General features: G+C 36.2%; 1 protein-coding gene across 9 annotated transcripts in view; it reads right to left on the bottom strand.

Annotated features, from left to right (window-relative positions):
* Positions 1-1,120: 1,120 nt before the first annotated feature.
* The window catches only part of Mipol1 (mirror-image polydactyly 1), a 378,948-nt gene continuing 360,452 nt past the window's right edge, over positions 1,121-19,616 (bottom strand). For all 9 annotated transcript variants that reach the window (XM_045155139.1, XM_045155144.1, XM_045155143.1 and 6 more), the window contains one exon: positions 1,121-2,123. In XM_045155139.1, coding sequence (XP_045011074.1) covers positions 2,057-2,123 — 67 coding nt within the window. In that variant the 3' untranslated portion in view covers positions 1,121-2,056. The remainder of the gene's footprint in view (positions 2,124-19,616) is intronic.

Below are 19,616 nucleotides of genomic sequence, written 5' to 3'. Positions count from 1 at the left end.
GGGTTTGGGTTATTTGGGGGGGGGGGGAGATTACCTGTAGTGAACAATAGTGGATGGAATAACTGGTTTTGTAAATTTCACTTAATGATAATATGCTATATAAAACTTTTCAATATTGATTATAGGAATTGGTTGCATTGCTCAATGGTGGTTATTTGGAAGAGATGTTTGGAAGTTATAAACTGCTTTTATATTACATTTTATATTTCTAGACACAATAACTTAAAAGTGTGTCTGTTCTCTGAGACTAAACTGAAACTTCAAGTGTACTTGTGATTTATTGTAAGAGGGTCCCAGAATGACTTTTGTGACAATCACTATTCTTCTTGTCTTTTCTGTGACTCATGATTGACATCAATGTCTTTACATAGGGGTTCTTATAGGTTTCAGTTAGAGCCAGGGACAAGACTCCATGCATGACCAGAATTTCATAAATTTCTGTTTATTTAGTCACTGGCCTATGAGAGCTAGACTGTTCTTTATGATTATGGAATAAATCCAGTTGGCTTATTTTTGAACTTCCATTGTCACTTATTTTCTAATTCTCACAATTTAAAAATATCATGAAGAACAGAGAATATGAGTTCAAATTTAAATGCAATGGTATGATTCTTTAATAGATACATATTTAGTAAGGAAGAAATAGGAAATATTAGTGTTCTGATTTCTTTTTCACCTATAATAAAACACCTTACATTTTCCTGCAGATTTAAAAATAAAAATAAAAATAGCAGATCTTTAATTGCATATGAAATAATGGTACAATGCAGTGCTTTAAATATACTTATCCTGAAAACAGGAAGTGATAAATAACTTAGCTCAATCTTAGAGATGAATTACAAATATATAAGTTTAAAAAAGTTTCATTTTCTACAAAAGATTTCACTAATTCAGTCTTTTCTTGTTTTTTTTTTTCCAGCCTATTTGAGGCATAGTAATTTCCTCTCTAAAACTGATAATTCTTTTCATAAAGCCAAATATATAAATATATAAAATCTGCTTTCAACACAGTACTATATGATTAGCATTGACTACTGTGCTTTAATTATTTTGCCAAATTAAAATAAATTCAAAAGTAGGTAACCCTAACCCATTTGCAGGTTTTCTTTGTTCTAAGACCTTATATTTGTACATTATAAGGTTTTTTTTTTTGGTATATTTTATATTACCTTCTTCCACAACAAATATTTAAATGGTAATCCAAAAAATATATTTAATAAGAATATGGGACAGGTTTGCTGGCTTCTTGCCTTTTAGGGAAAAGACATGCTGGCACATGCTAATTTTCTAGCCAAAAGTATCCCAGACTATTTAGACAGAAACTTGGTAATTACTACAGTATAAGTGGAGCTTAGACAATTATGTGATTGGCATTAAAAATATGTATGTGTAAGTGTACATTAACAATCTTTTTATTGAAAACAGCTGATATTTACAGTGAAATAAAAATCATGCCTAATTAATGTCATTTTAACATACTGTTAAAGCAAACTATACACCTAATTCATAGCATCTATACTTATATTCTTTAATATTAAGAATAAAAATTACATACACACATTAAAAGAAGACTGCATCCTCTCATGCTTGAGCATCTCTTGTCAGTTAAGAAATATACTCTACATTGAAAATGCATTTATTTGAAGTTTTGACCTAACAGTGGATTAAGGCTTAGACAATATTTACTTTACTGCACTTTGATTCAGAAAGGGCCATATGCGAAGATATGATCCTGACTGACTGAATCATGTTTTATAGTGGTATACCAGTGAAAAGACTTACATTAAAGCACTGAAATATAAAGTTGCAACAAAATAAGCTGTGACCTTATAATTGGTAAAAGCATGTAGTTAATATATTTGGATAAATAACCCAAGTCAGCAGCAAAGTGGTTAAACATTTGTGATTTGATTTTATCTCAGCTTGGAATGTGGTTGGAGTGTCCCACTTCTAACAACTGTTTGCTAAGTTAAGGCTTTTAGTGTTTACACAGTGTTGAATGAAGCAGCCTGGTCACCAGATGTGATTGCTGCCCCCAGACTGGGCTTTTTTTCAGTCAGATCACCGTCCTCACTGTCCCTGTTCCAACCTTCTTCCTCAGGACGTCCACCAGCCTTTCCAACCTGAGGTGGGGGAAGGGGGAAGACAAAAGCAAATGAAAAGTACAATTATTGTCAGGAATGTTTTGGCTGAGAAAGGACAGTATTTGACTGTGACTAAGGAGACAAAGCATTACTGTGAGGGATATCCATACAGTGTAACAAAATTTTTGGGTTAAAAACAGCAACCACACAACATTTAACTTACATCCTCCATGTCAGAATTTAGATGTTACCCAAAATATAAAGGACATTCACTTAAATACATTTACTGACTTGCATTAAAGTTGTGGCTAAGTTATTTATTATGCAATGACATATTGGCATATTTAGTGCAGAGCAGCTTCAAACAGATTTTTACCCAAGTGAAACATATTTTAATACAGAACTCTAGCAACCTTATAGTCACATAATCTTATGCTATGTTAAAAACCAAAGCAAGGGACAGATGTATTGATAGGTATACTACAGAATTCTTATACAGTATAATTGTTTTTTGTACAATCAGCTAATGAAAATAAGGATATGAACATTTTAATGTCCTAGTAGTGAGGGAGTTTAAACACATTCACACGAGTTAACAATAACATCAGCAGACTTTCTGTACTATATTTTTTTAAAAAGTTTCAACTTCTAATTACAAGTTAGGAGTTACTTTTATAGGATTTTTCATCAAAGAAAAAATGATTTCTTTAGTTGAAGTAAAAACCAACTAACTGAAGTGAAAAGTCAAAAGTTCAGAAGTCCATTCTGTGGAGTTCTTCAGCTATTCTATTGGTGGGAGATAACATTCATGGGGATCAATGAATTTTGTTTAATAAAAGGTGATAGACCCAGACCATTAATTGGTATTTTTCTTGTATTTTCATTACGAAAGCATAAGATCTCACCCCACCCCCCACCAAAAAAAATCTCTCTTGGTGTTGCACACAGAAAATTCTCCTGGGCTGGGTAGGTGAACATCGTACACAGTACCTTTGGCATACAGCCTTTCCTCCACACAGGTTGAACGGCAGGGCCTTGTCTGCTCTAGAATGCTTCATTTACAGGGATACCTCCATGAGGGTCTTTGCAAATAAACAAAACACTGACCTGGACACTAGTGGCATTGAGGGTATTCTTGTGCCATGCACAAATCAACTGCACATGGATCTGAAAACTAGTTCACGTTGACTGGATGACTGCACATAACAAGAGTTCCAATAACAAAAATTCAAGATATTGTGAATAAGCCATGGCACACCCAAAAGCCATAGACTGTTACTAGAAAAATTTCAGTACCAAGGTTGGGATATCTTCCAGCAAATTGTTGGCCAGGGAGGTCCTTGATGCCCCCAAAATATTACAGGCTATTGTCAAGGCTCTTGGTTTCCCATCAGAAATAGCTGGTAAGACCCTATTGCTGAAGACTCCACATGCCTAGCTACAAGGTCACTGAGAAATTAAGCTGGGACTGAGCTGAAAACTTTTTACCAACTGTTCTCTAATTGGCCTAGAGGCCCGCTCTATGGGAGGGAATACATACCTCGTACTGAAAGTCTAATCAAAAGTCTATGGTGAAGCCGGGCGTGGTGGCGCACACCTTTAATCCCAGCACTCGGGAGGCAGAGGTAGGAGGATCGCCATGAGTTCGAGGCCACCCTGAGACTACAGAGTTAATTCCAGGTCAGCATGGACCAGAGTGAGACCCTACCTTGTAAAACCAAAAAAAAAAAAAAAAAAGTCTATGGTGGGGGAGGCCATGAACCTAAGGAGTGTAACACCTGCTCTTGTTTGGCTAAATGCATATACTATGCTCACCAAACTGCCCTATAAGCACTTTACTTACTGTCCATACCCATATATTAATGCTACTTTCACTTTTGGTTAGAGAAGCTTCTTTTTTCAGATGGTGGAGACCACTGAGATGTCCCAAAAGGCACCACAGTGCTGAGAAGTGACAGAGGAGTGTTCAGCACTGAGACATCTTGATCACACCTTCCAAGGCTCAGTGCCCACTGTGGAAGAGGTGGCGGAAAGAATGTAAGAGCTGAAAGAAAGGTAGGGCTGCTTACATGGCAACTGTCCAGACAGAAATTGGCCTTGATATCCACGACCTCATAGTACCTAGCACTACCTTCACAAGACCCTCATAATAGGAGGAAAAGATGATGACATCAAAATGAAAGAAAGACTAATTGAGAGGGGGAGGGGAAATGATGGAGAATAGGAGTATGAACAACATACTAAGTGTATCAATACCTTTGCTTTAAGAAACAGTAATAGTCTTAAGAGTGAAAAGGTAAACCTTACCTAAGATTTTATTACCATGAATTTAGGAACTATAAATTATATGCAAATATTACCTTCCACTGAAACAGTTCAGGGATATAAACATTTGAAGATCCATGGAGACATTTGTTGCCTTCACAGATTAAGCTGTGTAAATTGGGCACTACCTCGTGGTGAACACGAGTATTATCATATAAACTCTGAATCATAAGATTGGTGCAACTATACAAGTGCTTAAAGGCAAAGATCTAGTAAGCTCATTTGATGAGGAGGTGAACATTTTAGTATAAATTACAAAATCACATTGCGTTTATTGTCAAAATCCAATTATAACTTAAATTGATTATTCGTTTTTGTGTCATGCTAAGATCAAATCTAGGGTCTTATGCACGCTAGGCAAGTACTCTAGCACAGAACTACACTCCCAGTCTTTGAATTAACTCTTAGCAAATGTTTCTTAGTAGAAATCCTAATAGACTACCCATAATATTTTCTGCATATATTGTTAAAATATAAAATGTTGCTTTCAGTTAATTAAATTCACCCTTCCCTCATAGTAACATTTACACTACTAAGTAGTAAAGACAAAAAACTTCCTTAGAAAATAAAATAAAATTCTGCTTTGTACTGTTACTCTTATTATTATAAAACCAATCTCAGCAGAATGCCATATTTCTGACCTGAATCTTTGTTGTGCTTACTTTTGGTTTCTACTTTCCACATAGGTTTGCCTCACCCTTGTTTCATGCTTATACATTAGGACATCTTTGCATTTAGAAGTCTTATATACCTTACTAAGGTAAGAAATTAGGAGGAAATATCATGTTTTCAATGTCTCTACTGTATTTCAACAATTACCAGATCAACCACATTCTCAGTTTATCCAGGTTGAATGGTTTATGAAAATTTCATCTCAGAAATGAGAAAAAATGTCAATTACTTAGTTTTGCAAAAACTCACTGACTTCTGAAGCACAATGAAGCACCTATTCTTTCTTGTAAGGAATGGAGTACACCTGCCAGCAGAGGTCTTGCCAACAGGAAGGGGAGAGAGAGGGAAAGAGAGAGAGAGAGAAAGAGGGAGGGAGAGGGAGAGAGAGAAAGAGTGTCAGTTGAAGCACCTTGCAGGATTTGCCTGCAGCCTTTTTTCTTTTAACTCTTCAAATTAATTGTATTCTTTTAAAAAATATCATGGAGCTCATTAATACAAGCTCCACCTGTTTCAGTATTCATCAATAACATCCTCACAAGGTATGATGAGCTAGGAAAGGGACTAGAGTGAAGACTAGGAGTTTTTAATTTTGAACACAAAGAAACTGAAGCACAAAGCTAGCTCTGAGGTAAAACAGTGACAAATTAGGACCTCCTTTCCTTGCTTTTAGTTCATGGGTATTCCCTTGAAGGTATGTACCAGAGACCCACAGATTTTCCTTCAGGGATATTTCCATTAGGGTTGGTAACAGAGACCCAAAGATTTCAGCTCAGTGACATTCCCATTAGGGTATGACTATCAGTGACCTGTAGATTTCAGATGATAGGATAATAGATCACCTGTGTTAGGAGAATCATTAGATTTTTCATCAAATTCTGATGTAAGTCAAATTGGAAAAGTATTTGATGGGATATTTAATTGATTGTTTTAGCAAGAACACATTACAAGAAAGTAAATTCCAAACGCTGCACTCATTAAATAATAAGCTGATGAAATCTATTATTTGCTATTACATTTACTTCCTATCCAACTTGAAAACTAAATTTACAGCTATACTTTCCATAAAAATCCCATTTTAAGGTTTAAATATTTTCTTTGAAGATATATAATATGTATACATTATAAAAAATGCAGTTTTACATAAAAAATAATTTGTAAGTTATTTGCCAGTTTTTCTAAGTTGTTTTTTCCTATTTTTCATTCTTAATGAATCTTGTGATATGTTTTGAAAAGAAAATAATACTGAATACTGTATATGTGCCAAAAACTCTGAGAAGTTATTTGTGTACTCATTTACTTTTCATTAGAATTGTGAAATAGATACCATCATCAGTATCAAGGCCCATGGGGGGTAATTTAGCCAGAACTGTATAGCTAGTGGGTTTGGAGCTGGAGTATGATGCTGGGGCTCACTACATCCTATGTTGCTTGAACTAGAATTATAGGCCTTTAGTCCTAGGTCTGCTTGCATTTCACTTTTGAAAATAATTTTTGTGTTTTTCAACATGAGAGCAGGAGAATTTTTTTGGCTAGCTGACTTTCTCTTCAGAAAAGAGCATTGGTATTATTTAGACAATATCTAGCTCTTTCCCCCCAGTTGAAGAGAAACCAGGGGAAACGAGAGACAGAGGGAAATCATGTTCCAGCAAAGGGAGTCATTAGTTCTCTATATTTCATTGCCTTGAGTCACAAAGATCACACTCTTTCAACTACAGCAGAAGAATCTGTTATTTGTGTAGGCCATACTGGCCTCAAGCTTGCATTGATCCTCCTGCCTCTGTTTTCTGAGTATTGTGATTACAAGTATGTGCTATCATACTTAGCCTGAAAAGACTTTAAATTTCTTTTACTACTATGTGTTTTTTCTAAGACTAGCCTTTCATATGTTAATGTATTTTATTACATTTTATTTATTCTTTAATTCAAGGGATATTATTTGCTCCTTTGATTCCATTTAAATGTTCATGGCTTCCAGATCCCTATCTTCATTCTAAAACTATCTTTTGAATTTCAGACTCATATATCCAACTGCCTTTAGGATATTTTTGTTTATATCATAGGCATATGATACTCAACATATCTGAACTAAAACTTACTGTCTTACCTCTTAAGCATGTTTCTACATTTCTTTTTCTTTCTTTCCTTCTTTTTTTTTTTTTTTTTTTTTCTTCAGGTAGGGTCTCACCCTAGCCCAGGCTGACCTGGAATTCACTATGGAGTCTCAGGGTGGTCTTGAACTCACGGCAATCCTCCTACCTCTGCCTCCCGAGTGTTTCTGCATTTCTTGATTAATGCTGCCATCTGTTCATTTACTCGACTTATAAGCAGAAAAGTAGAAAAGCTTGGAACACTATTTTTGTCTAACTTCAGCTAGAGCCTACGGAAACTGTGATGAAACCACTAATGCACACAGTGGGAAGCAATAGAAGGATGGCCCATTATCTAGTAACATCACTAACAATGACATGAATTACAAATAGAACAGAGATCATCTCAGCCTGTGGGAAAAAGACCAGAGGCATTCTTATTAAAGAATCCCACTGGGAGGGAATGGGGGCACACACCTTTAATCCCAGAGGTGGGAGGATGGCTGTGAGATGAGGCCAGCCTGGGACTACAGGGTTGGTGTCTGGTCATCCTGAGCTACTGTGAGACCCTATCTCAGACCCCACGCCCACCCCTCTCCCCCACCAAAATTTTTTTCTTTACTTGGGTGTGGTGTCAAACACCTTTAATCCCAGCACTCGGGGAGGCAGAGGTAGGATGATCACTGTGAGATGAGTCTAGCCTGGGACTGCAGAGCAAGTGCCAGGTCAACCTGGGCTAAAGTGAGACCCTGCCTTGAAAAAAAAATCCTACAAATAAAAAAAAAATTCCCAGTGAACAAGACAATGCTAATATACTTAATGCTAGTGAACTATGAACTTAAAACGGTTGGAGTGGGAAGTTTGTTTGTGAATATTGTACATCACAGACTAGAAGGCCTGAATGAGAGGCACCAAGGCAGAGGATGGATTTGAAAGATATTTAGGATGTAGATTTCTAAACGACTTACAGGATGTGTGTGTGTGTGTGTGTGTGTGTGTGTGTGTGTGTGTGTGTGTGTGTACAGTCTACATGTATGTGTCTATGAAGTTTGTATGTGTCTGGGCACCTATGTGTGTGCACAAATGTACGTAGAGGCCAAAGAACAGCCTTGAGTATTGATCTCAGTTAGGCCATCCACTTCTCTTGGAGAGTTTCTCACTGGCCTGGAGCTGAACAGTTAAGCTAGACTGGCTAGCCAGTGAGCCCCAGATATCTTTTTGTGTACACCTTCCCAGCACTGGCATTATAGGAACATGTCACTACACAGCATTTTGGCATTTTACATGAGTTCTGTCAATGGAACTCAGTTCTGCATGCTTGCAAGGCAAATGCTCTATGTACAGAGCTATCTCCCTTGCCCACTTAGTGACTTTTGAGAGTAAAATGGGCTGAATTAGCTTAGGCAGAAAGGTTGGTTCTTAGCTATCTGTTCTTGGTGACAAATAGTGATGCAGTGGAACAATGAAGAGGAAAAGTTGCAGACTTTCCTGGAGAGTACAAATGCACTAGGATTAGCTTAATTTGGTACTTACACATCAGAGGTGTTAATGAGACATATAAGTGTGGATATTAAGTAGGTGCTTAGATATAAGAATCTGTGTGGAAAGGAGAACTTGAGGTTTGTTTCTGTTTAGCCAACAAGTATTTGATTAGTCATTAAGAATGAAGTGGGAAAATAGATTCTTATATGATTAGGTTTAATAAGTCATTGGCACATTCTATAGTGACAGAATAAACACAAACACTAAACAGCATCTAGTTTGGGAAAGGAAGTAGGGGACAGGTCTGCAAAACCTTTCTAGTAATGCTGGAAAAAAGTCAACAAATGAGGAGGAAATAACCAGCTCCAAAGAGAAGGGGGCAGAGACAGGGCAAGAATGCACACCCTGGGTAAAAGAAATAATATGTGAAGAGACAGAATTAGAAAAACTATGTACATCAAACACTACCAAAGGTATGGCTTCTCAGGAAAATGATCCAAGAGGTGGAGGATGGCAGGAAATGAGGCTAAAGCAGGTAGGTCATGACTGTCTTGTTCTAGCTTGCCACTGAAGCTATAGAAGTGGATAAAACGTCTAAAGGGAAAAATAAATGAAAAGAAGAGGGAAGGGAAGGGTTGGAAAACAAAAAGAAACTAATAAAAGAAGGAAATTGGGAAAGGAATTTGAGAAAGAACAGTCAGAAGTAAAAGAGAGCAAGAGGATAGTACTTCAACAAGGGAGTGATCAGGGGCTGGGGAAACGGTTCAGCAGATAAAGGCACTTGCTTTCAAAGCCCACCAGTTTGGCGCGCATCCACATACACACACACACACATGCACGCACGCACACACACGCTCAAATAAGTAATACTAAGAAAACAAAAGGAGTGAGCAACAGGGCAAAGTGAGTTCTTGAATAAGAATGACATAAAAGTGCCTGTTTGATTTGCAAGGAAATGACAACCCTTTCAGGGACAATTGAAATGGCCTAACACAGTGAGAAGAGGCACATGTGGAATGTAAAAAGGTGATGAAAAAGGGTGCACTGTTTTATACAACTTAGATGGAAAGTAAACGAGATTGTAGCTACAGAGGGAAGTTTGTTTCAGGGAGTGGTCCCCCCCCCACCAATATAAGACATGAATATATTTATGGATTGTGGAAAGATGCTATAGAGTACAAGAAAGAAAGATGATAGTTTTATGCAGGAATCTTAGAGAGTAGCTATATACAGCATGATTTGTAGGATAATCCTTAAAAATATGACTGGCCAACTTTTTGTTGGAGATTAAAAAGAAAGAGATGGAACAGTTTTGGACAATTTTGTAGGTGTTAAGGAAGAAAATTGTCAGAAATCATGTCTGCTAGATTTGTTTTTCCCATGGAGTAGAAGACAAAGATTTATGCTGAATGTAGAGAGGAAAAAGCCTGCAAAAAAGTGTCCTTTGGCAAAAAAAAACCCAAAAAACAAACAAAAAAAAAACCCAAAGAAAAAGAAAAAAAATTTCTGCGTGAGACAGAAGATACTTAGTAGCAGAGGCCAGTAAGTTAAAAAGGAGATATAAAGGGAAGAGAAAGGAAGGGAGGAGGGTACTTAATAGGTTGATATTGTATATATGTAAGTACAATGATTGAGTTGGGGAGGTAATATGATGGAGAATGGAATTTCAAAGGGGAAAGTGTGGGGGCAGGGAGGGAATTACCATGGGATATTTTTTTATAATTATGGAAAATGTTAATAAAAATTTTTAAAAAATCATTAAAAGTCTCAGCTTGAGCAGCATGTATGAAGCCTAATTTCCATCCCCAACACTGCAAAAACAAACAGCCCAATTAGTATATCATTAAAGATTTACAATGGGATATTTGTACCAATTGGAATAAACCTTTCTTCTCTTTTAATCTTCATATCAAGACCTTTGAGATCAAGTAGAAATCAAAGAATGCAGAATACATTATTAAAGGGCCACTGTACAAGCTACCTGCATACTTGGTCCACTGTGTTCAGGTCTATCCTGAATCTTGTGACTGTAATAAGATGTGAGAATTTTCATCAGTACTGTGATGTTAGAAACCTTAAGTAAATGAAGCCAAGTAGACATATGGGCTTTGTTTAAATATATTTCAGTTACAAAAAGGTTACCTTCTGTAAAAACATTTCATTTTCATCTCTAGTTTGTAATCTAAAATGATTTCCAAATTTGCACAAATGAAATATCAGTGTTTTCCAACCTCTACTCTACCAATCATAAGATAATACTTAAATAATCAGGTCTACAACATTATCATGGTTATTTAAATGATTCTGGGCCATGTCTTCACAATACCAAATGGTCAAAATAGCATGTACTTGGGCTGGTCATAGGACACAACTATGAAATTGAAAAATCTTGCTGATTTACTAAAACTTCAAATTATTCTTTATAAAATTAATTAATTAGAATTACTGTAATAAAAGCTAAGAGAAGATACAGATAAACTTAGCTACTCATATTTGTAATTATATACAATATTATTATTCATTCATTTAGAAATACTAACTTCTTTTTCCAAATAGCCCCTTCTAAATAGTTGTTCTACACGGGTTTTCAGGGATGCCTACTGCACTTATGTATGTGCTTCATATATGTCATATGAACTCTTCGCACAATGTAAAATTATGTGAAAAGGTGGACCATAAAAGGAATTCTTAGCCATAGAAAACATGATATATTTAGCTTCATTTTCTTTCTTTTCTAATGTAGCGCTAAGATTTTAAATGTTATGGACAAGAAAGTCCATACATTAGAAAACAGTGAGAAAGTGGAAATAAACTGTATGTACTGAGATGTCACAATTCCCAGGTCATTTTATTTAACATGCTTCATTTAACTTCACTCTTAGATATATAGAGTAATATCAAGAAATTGTTTCTGTGCCAGACGTGGTGGCGCATGCCTTTAATCCCAGCACTGGGGAGGCAGAGGTAGGAGGATTGCTGTGAGTTCAAGGCCACCCTGAGACTGCATAGTTAATTCCAGGTCAACCTGAGCTAGAGTGAGACCCTACCTCGAAAAACCAAAAAAAAAAAAAAAAATTGTTTCCATTATGAAATTAAGCAAGATTATACAGAACATAGCAAATCAGTATATATTTTTAAAATTTTTTGTTCTTTTTTTTTATTTATTTGATAGTGACAGGACAAAAAGAGGCAGATAGAGAGAGAATGGGTATACCAGGGCCTCCAGCCATTGCAAACAAACTCCAGACGCATGCGCCCCCTTGTGCATCTGGCTAACGTGGGTCCTGGAGAATTGAGCCTTGAACCGGGGTCCTTAGGCTTCACAGGCAAGCGCTTAACCGCTAAGCCACCTCTCCAGCCCCAAATCAGCATATTTATAGTCAATTGTGCTTAGACTAGATATATGACATTCCTTATTTAATGTCACTACTACCCAACGTAGACAAGGTTCTTGTATGTAAAATAATACTACTATTTTAACGTAAACAAAAAAATTAGCCTCACCAATCAATTATTGGTTATTTAGTTGAATAATAAACATAACATTAGACATATGACAGCCCAAATATGTAAATCCATGCATGTTTTACTCCACTTAAGCATTAAAACATGAGGAAGGGTTGAAGCACACTTCCATTTTGTTTTAGATGTCTATATTGTTCACTGGGGCCCAGCTAGTCTATGGCAGCAGTAATGTCAGTGATGATTCTACTAGGAAAGTACTTAATAGAAGATAATGGAGTCATTTTATTTAAGCCCCTAACTTACTATGAGAAGGTGACTGAGATAATAGAATGAATTAAGATTAAGTAATACTTTCACTGGGCTCTTTGATTGCCTATCAGAGGAGGTCTGAATCATTTTTAAGATTCCCAAGAAAACCCAGTAGCAGTTACAAGCCTATGAAGTCCCTCCAGGGTAGGGACAATGTGTAGTCTGTTCATCACTGCATCCTTACTTGGCAATTAGCAGAACAGGCCTTCAAAAATCAACAGTATATCATTTGTGAGTAGTTTATGTGTACATATACTAAGAATAAGGACTAATTTCATCTACTTTCTCAATTATAATGTGATGGAGTTTGATTATGATTGCCCAAAAGTTGGTTCTGAAAATGAAAGTCAATTTCTGCTTTAAAAATATTTTGATTATTTATTTGCAAGCAGAGACAGTCCAGAGAGATAGAAAAAAGAGGGACTTGAGAGGGAGGGAGGGAAAGAGAGAGAGAGAGAGGGAAAGAGGGACATGAGAGTGAGACAAAGAATATGGCATGCTAGGATCTCCAGCTACTGCAAATGAACTCCAGATATAAGTGCCACTACATACAGCTTTACATGGGTACTGGGGAATCAAACGTCGGTTTTTAGGCTTTTCAGGCCTTAACTGCTAGGCCATCTTTCCAGCCCAAGAAAGTCAACTTTTTGACTGGCATGGGGTACACAGCTGCACTTGGCAGGCTGAGACAGGAGGACTACAAATTCAAGGGCAGCCTGATCTATATAGTGAGATTCTGTTTCAACAATAAAACAAGCAATCAAATGAAAAAGTCAGTTACTCAATATGAAGATTTCTAGTCAATGTTTTTATTTAGTCAAAGGCCTTTAAAGAAGGCCATTAAATGTCAAAATAGTTACCGAAGAGTAGCTTTCTCCTACTTTAAATGGAGAGAATTTAGAAAGTGTAGCAGGGAAGATGTCAGATGAAACTTTTCCCTGAGAACTAAGTGATGGGCTTTTTGTATTAGGAAGATACAAAACTAATGTGTTGAAAATGAATTACTGATTCTAAAAGCTAGGGACTTCAGTTCCTTTTTCTGAAGAGAAGGAGAGGAAAATTAAAAAAAAAAAAAACTTAAAAAGAATGTACTGCCATGGAAGTCAACTGTGCTCACCACTGTACCACAACCCAGCATCAAACACATTGCCATGAATATGGACTACTGATGTTATGCATCTTCTATGAGAGAAGGACTGAAGTAAAAAAAAACAAAGGCAGACGTAAGACAAAATGCAGGAAAAGCAAACTGATAATCATTTTAATTATCACAGTCAAAGTTTTTTAGACTTTTAAGAGTTGAAACAGGTATGTTAGTGGTATTTTTTTATTTTTATTTATTTATTGAGAGCAACAGACAGAGGAAGAAAGAGGCAGACAGAGAGAGAATGGGTGCACCAGGGCCTCCAGTCACTGCAAACAAACTCCTGATGCATGCACCCCCTTGTGCATCTGGCTAACATGGTTCTGGGGAACCGAGCCTCGAACCAGGGTCCTTAGGCTTCACAGGCAAGTGCTTAACTGCTAAGCCATCTCTCCAGCCCTGTTAGTGGTATTTTTTAAGGAAGAATGTTGATTTTCCCCTTCGTGCTTATTCCAGCTTTTGTGTTTTGTACTTGTACTCTAACTTTTGTGACAAGCCCTTTGAATATTTGTGCAAGTTACATCAGAAGCTTCATAAAAACTTTTGTTACTTTTAATCTGAAATGGATGGGCTGTATTGTTGTCTCCTTTAAAACATTACCATATAATTATCTTAAGTGCTTTGTGAAAAATTAAGAGATGTACTTTAAAGTGTAATTTTTTGTTAATATTTTATTTGAAATTATTTGAAAGAGAGAGAAAGAGACAGAGAGAAAATGGGCATTTCACGGCCTTTAGCCACTGCAAACAAATTCCAGATACATGTGTCACCTGATGCCTCTGGTTTACATGGGTTCTAGGGAATTGAACCTGGGTCCTTTGGCATTGCAGGCAAGCGCCATAACCCATAAGTCAACTCTCCAGTGCCAAGAGATGCTATTTTTTTAATATATTGTTTTTTAAAACTGCTCAATTATCTTGTCCTTAAAATCTTTTTTCCATGGAGAATCGATCTTTAGTTTTCAGATACCAATACAAGAACAGATTCTATTTATTTATTTTGTTTTTCGAGGTAGGGTCTTGCTCTAGCCCAGGCTGACCTGGAATTCACTACGAAGTCTCAGGGTAGCCTCGAACTCATGGTGATCCTCCTACCTCTGCCTCCCCGAGTGCTGGGATTAAGTGCTGGGATTAAATTTAGTAGAGACTTTTTTTTTTTTTTTTTTTTTTTTGAGATAGGGTCTCACTCTAGCTCAGGCTGACCTAGAATTCACTGTGTATTCTCAGGGTGGACTTGAACTCATGGAGAAGATTCTCCTACCTCTGCCTCCCGAGTGCTAGAGCTAAAGGCGTGTGCCACCACACCTGGCTCTTTTTTTTTAAATTCTTATTATTTTATTTATTTATTCATTTGCAAGCAGAGAGAGATAGAGAGAAGAGAGACAAATAGAGAGAGAATAGGCACACCAGGGCCTCCAGCCACTGCAAATGAACTCCAGACTCATGTGCCCCTTGTGCATCTGGCTATGTGAGTCCTGGGGAATTGAACCTGGGTCCGTTGGCTTTACAGGCAACGCTTTAACTGCTAAGTCATCTCTCCATCCCTGGCTCTTTTTTTATTTTGTTCTTTTGAGGTAGGGTTTCACTGTAGCCCAGGCTGAGATCAAATTTTTAAGTGAATAAATTTATCTATCTAAAACATCAAAATTTAATTAAGAAACATAATCATGTAAAGGCAGATTGTCCTGAAATTTTTGATGGTGTATACTTAACACACAATATACTTTTCACTAGAATTACAATGCCAATATAGAAAAGGGAAATGTTTCTAAAGGCATATTGTATGTGTAATAAAGTATGGAACAGGCTCATTCTTTTATATATGTCTCAAAAGTACAGTGTATTCCAAAAACATGCTACATAGCTTTTTGGTGCTTTATAGAAAAAAGAATTGTGGAAGGATACAAAGACTTGCATTTCTGAATTTTTTTCTCCTGATTTCTGATTTTTATATGCCACTTGTAAATGTAATTTCCATTCTTTAATATCCATTCACTTCACAGTTAATACTTTTTGAGCACCATAGATAACTTAAAATTAAATCACATACATCTTCCTTTTATGCATGAAAGTGTTAGTATTCAGGATTAATGGGATTTATTCTCAGTACCTAAATTATTCTCTTTGGTAGTTAGTGAAACAGAGACATTTTAACTCTTTCAAACAGATAAGATACTACTTACTGAACTACAATACTGAATGATAATCTTAAATGTGAAATATATCCAAGTTTATTTACAGAGTAAGTTGTTCAGGGATTTTTTTTCACATGACTTCTTTGAAACATATAGCATTTTTACTATTAACAATACACATAGATCTTTATATTGTAGAAATTACCTTGACATTGATAGCAAATATAATAAAAGCTCATGTAGTTATAATGATTATGATTTACAGACAGTTAAAGAAACACTGTGAAGCCAGTAAAACTATTCTTTTTATCTTAACTGGCAGAGTTATTCTTACCAAATTGCAAAGAGAATGGTTTAATCTTGTTTCCTGATAAAAACCCTCCAGGTTTGTAATACTTTATCAAGTATAATACATAATGACTGTAATTTATTAGTATTTTTAGGTTAGTTTAGGTTTAGCCACTTTGTAGTATCACTTGTTATGATATGTGTTTGTTTTCCCCACTAGTGAAAAAAATACCTCTCTTGAGTAAATCACATAGGCAGCATTAAGAAATAGTTCCTATAAATCTTTGCTAACAGCTCATTCTCACCCTGAATGTATTTAATAAACAAAATAATTAGCAAGTTTCTCACTGTATACTATACCATCAACTGTTTATCTCTGGACTTTTAAATATTCACCCTCCAGGTTGGTTCAGATAATTCTTCCCAATACCAATAGCACCAGCTCAGGAGCTGATCTGCTATTTGCCCAGCAGAGGAGTTACATACTGCCTTTGAAGAATGACTCCTCAAACTGTAGCCTTGACATCTGGCCTGTCTTTCAATGGCTTGAGATACAGCCCTTAAGAATATCTTTATGATTCAAAATAACTTTGGACATTCTGAATTTCTGCACTAAACTCCAAAGAATGAGTTTAATTATGTGGAAAATGGGTTTATATAATCTAAATTGCTATTATTCTAGTCAAACTCTCAGGGGTATTTCTATTATTCCCAGAGAAGAATCTGTCGAAGACTTTCCCTTCTTTGGCTGTTCTGGAAGCCAATTTTGATGAGTTTTATATCTTCCACCTTACAGTACTGTTCTCAAACTTAATATTTTTTCTCATAAGTTTATAAGTTAGGGTTATATAGAAAGAAAATGAAATTAGTTCTTACTACTGAACTAAAGACATTCTATTAATGGCACTGAAAGAAAATCTCAAAACATTGATTTCTTTACCCTTTACTTTTTGGTCACCAAATCATATTTTCTCTTTAGTGTTTTTTTTTTTTTTCATTGAGGCAAACCTAACAGACTTCCCTCCCTTTTTTAGATAAGAGAGAGGGGGGGGGGGATGGGTGTGTGTGAGAGAGACAGAGAGAAGAGAATTGGTGTGGTGCCAGGGCCTCCAGTCACTGCAATCTAGCTCCAGACACATGTGGCCCCTTGTGTGCATGTGCGACCTTGCACTCCTGTATCACTTTCTGCATGTGGCTTACATGGGACCTGGAGAGTCAAACATGAGTCCTTAGTCTTCACAGGCAAGTGCCTTAACCACTAAGCAGGCTCTCTAGCCCTCTTCCTCCTATTCTTACTGCTTCTAGTCCATATCAAAATACTATCTATTGATCTTTTTATACTGTTAGTACAATCTTAAGTACTGAGCTAGTACTTCAACTTAACAACTTGTTGCAATTAGCCTATCAATGCTAAGAAAAAGATTATGCTCCTTAGAAACGATTTTTAAAATATATATATTTATTTGATAAAGAGACAGATATAAACAGACAGACAGATATAGAGAGGGTGAATATGGGCATGGGTCACGGCCTCTTGCTACTGCAACTGAATTCCAGATGCATGGACCACTTTGTGCATCTGGCTCTATAAGGGCACTGAGAAAGTGAGCTCTAGCTGTCACGCTTTGCAAAGAAGTGCTTTTAACTGCTGAGACATCTCTCTAGTCCTGCAGGTATTACTATCAAGCAACCATTTATGCTTTGAAAACTATAATGGGCTGGGCATGATGGCTCACCCCTATCTATCATGAGGACTCATGAGGGTGAGGTAGAGTGAGACCCTGACTCAAGAAACAAACAAATAAACAAACAAATAACAACAGAAACCCTATAATTGTTTCCTACTGCTGTTGCATGAAATCCATGAAATCTAAATACATGTGCATACTTTGAAGGAATTAGGTAATTCAGCAAAGCCTAATGTCATCCCACGTCAACCACTGTTATTGCCAGGCTGACCTCTAGACTTCTCAGAGATTATATTTTGACTTACATCTCTGCTTCAGTAAGGCTACTTCTCTGTTCTGTATTACCCACTCTTCATTCCTTTTTACTAATCCATACTCCACCCACTCTGTAAGGCAAGTTGAAGCTCCCTGAAGCTTTCATTCTCCTGTGTTACTTGTACTGAACAATGGGCAGGGTATTCACCATCAGCCTATGCTGTGAAATCATAAATGAATGAGGTTGAAAAGTTAAATACATCAGGAGTAGCATGAGAAGTAGTCTAGGGCCGTAGGTTTAGATCTAAACAACATTACTAGTATTAGATGTAAATACAAGGTGCCAGATTCTCTTGAACTCAATGATTTTGCTGCAGGAATCTTTGCTGTCTTTAAATATTTAGTACAAGTATGTTTAGTGCAACACTATTCAGCACACAAACAAACAACAACAAAATTAAGTATCAATGTTATAAACTTGTGAGAAAGGGAAGTGTGATACACTTCATACTTAACAGATTTAATACAAATGATAACACAGAACCTGATATTTTTTGATGAGCTATCTTTATGTCTAGTAATGACAGTGACACATGACAGTGACACAGATGAAAAGTAAAACCAAATTTACTGCTTTTCTTTTACCTCAGTGCTCCATTTTTTCACTGAAATTCCATACATTTTTAAAACATGATGACTATTTTTAATTCCATACAAGTAGTAAGGTGAACAAAAAAACCTGTTGTATTTATGCTTATCATGAAACAGTAAGGAAAAAGTTCTGCAAACATGCATTATTATTAACAAGTGAGTAGTCATCTTACTCAGAATTGTGAACTCTTTTAGTAAAACGTTTCCAAATGAGTACTTATAATGCTATGTTCATACTCCCATAGATTTAAATGATTTATATTAGCCCAGCATGTCAAGAGTATTTGTATGCTATGTTGATGTGCTACCTAGGAAGAAGACTTACTCCCTCAAAGCAAGGTGCTAACCCTTACCCAAAGACTACAGGACAGCTACTACATGGCACACACATTCTGCAGAATCTTCATTGATATCCGGTCTTTTGCATACCATTATATTTGACAATTATCTTGATAAAAGGCATTAAAAAGCATAGAATTGAAAAAATGTTTTACTTGCATGCACACACATGTGCACTTGTGTGAGCCCTAGGATCTCTTGCCATTGTAAACAAATGCCAAATGCATGTGCCACATGTTGCATCTGGCTTTACATGGGTGCTAGGGTATCGAACCTGGGCCTGCAGGTCCTGCAAGTGAGTACCTTTAAAAGTTAAGCTAGGGGGGAGGGTGGGCATTACCATGAGATAGTTTTATAATCATGGAAGTTGTTAATAAAAAAAATTTGAAAAAAATGTTAAGCTATCTTCCCAGTCCCAAGTATAGAAATTTTGACTAAAAATTTCCTCAGTACTTGTACAATGTACTAAATTAACTCAAATTAATTCTAACTATTATTACATGCATATACTATAAATTTTAAAATTGAGGTAATTCTTATCATAGGATATAAATTTACTTTACAATTAGGAACAAGATAAAATGTTATTAGTTTATTATAAAAACCTGCATGCTTCTCTTCCCCATAAACCTCAAGAGTTTAACACATACAGTTCCTCGATGGTATTTATAAATAGCCTAATTGTTTTACTAA

This window comes from Jaculus jaculus, chromosome 7 (assembly GCF_020740685.1).
Source record: "Jaculus jaculus isolate mJacJac1 chromosome 7, mJacJac1.mat.Y.cur, whole genome shotgun sequence".
In the NCBI taxonomy this organism is placed as follows: domain Eukaryota; kingdom Metazoa; phylum Chordata; class Mammalia; order Rodentia; family Dipodidae; genus Jaculus; species Jaculus jaculus.
This window is presented reverse-complemented; position numbering and strand designations above follow the sequence as displayed.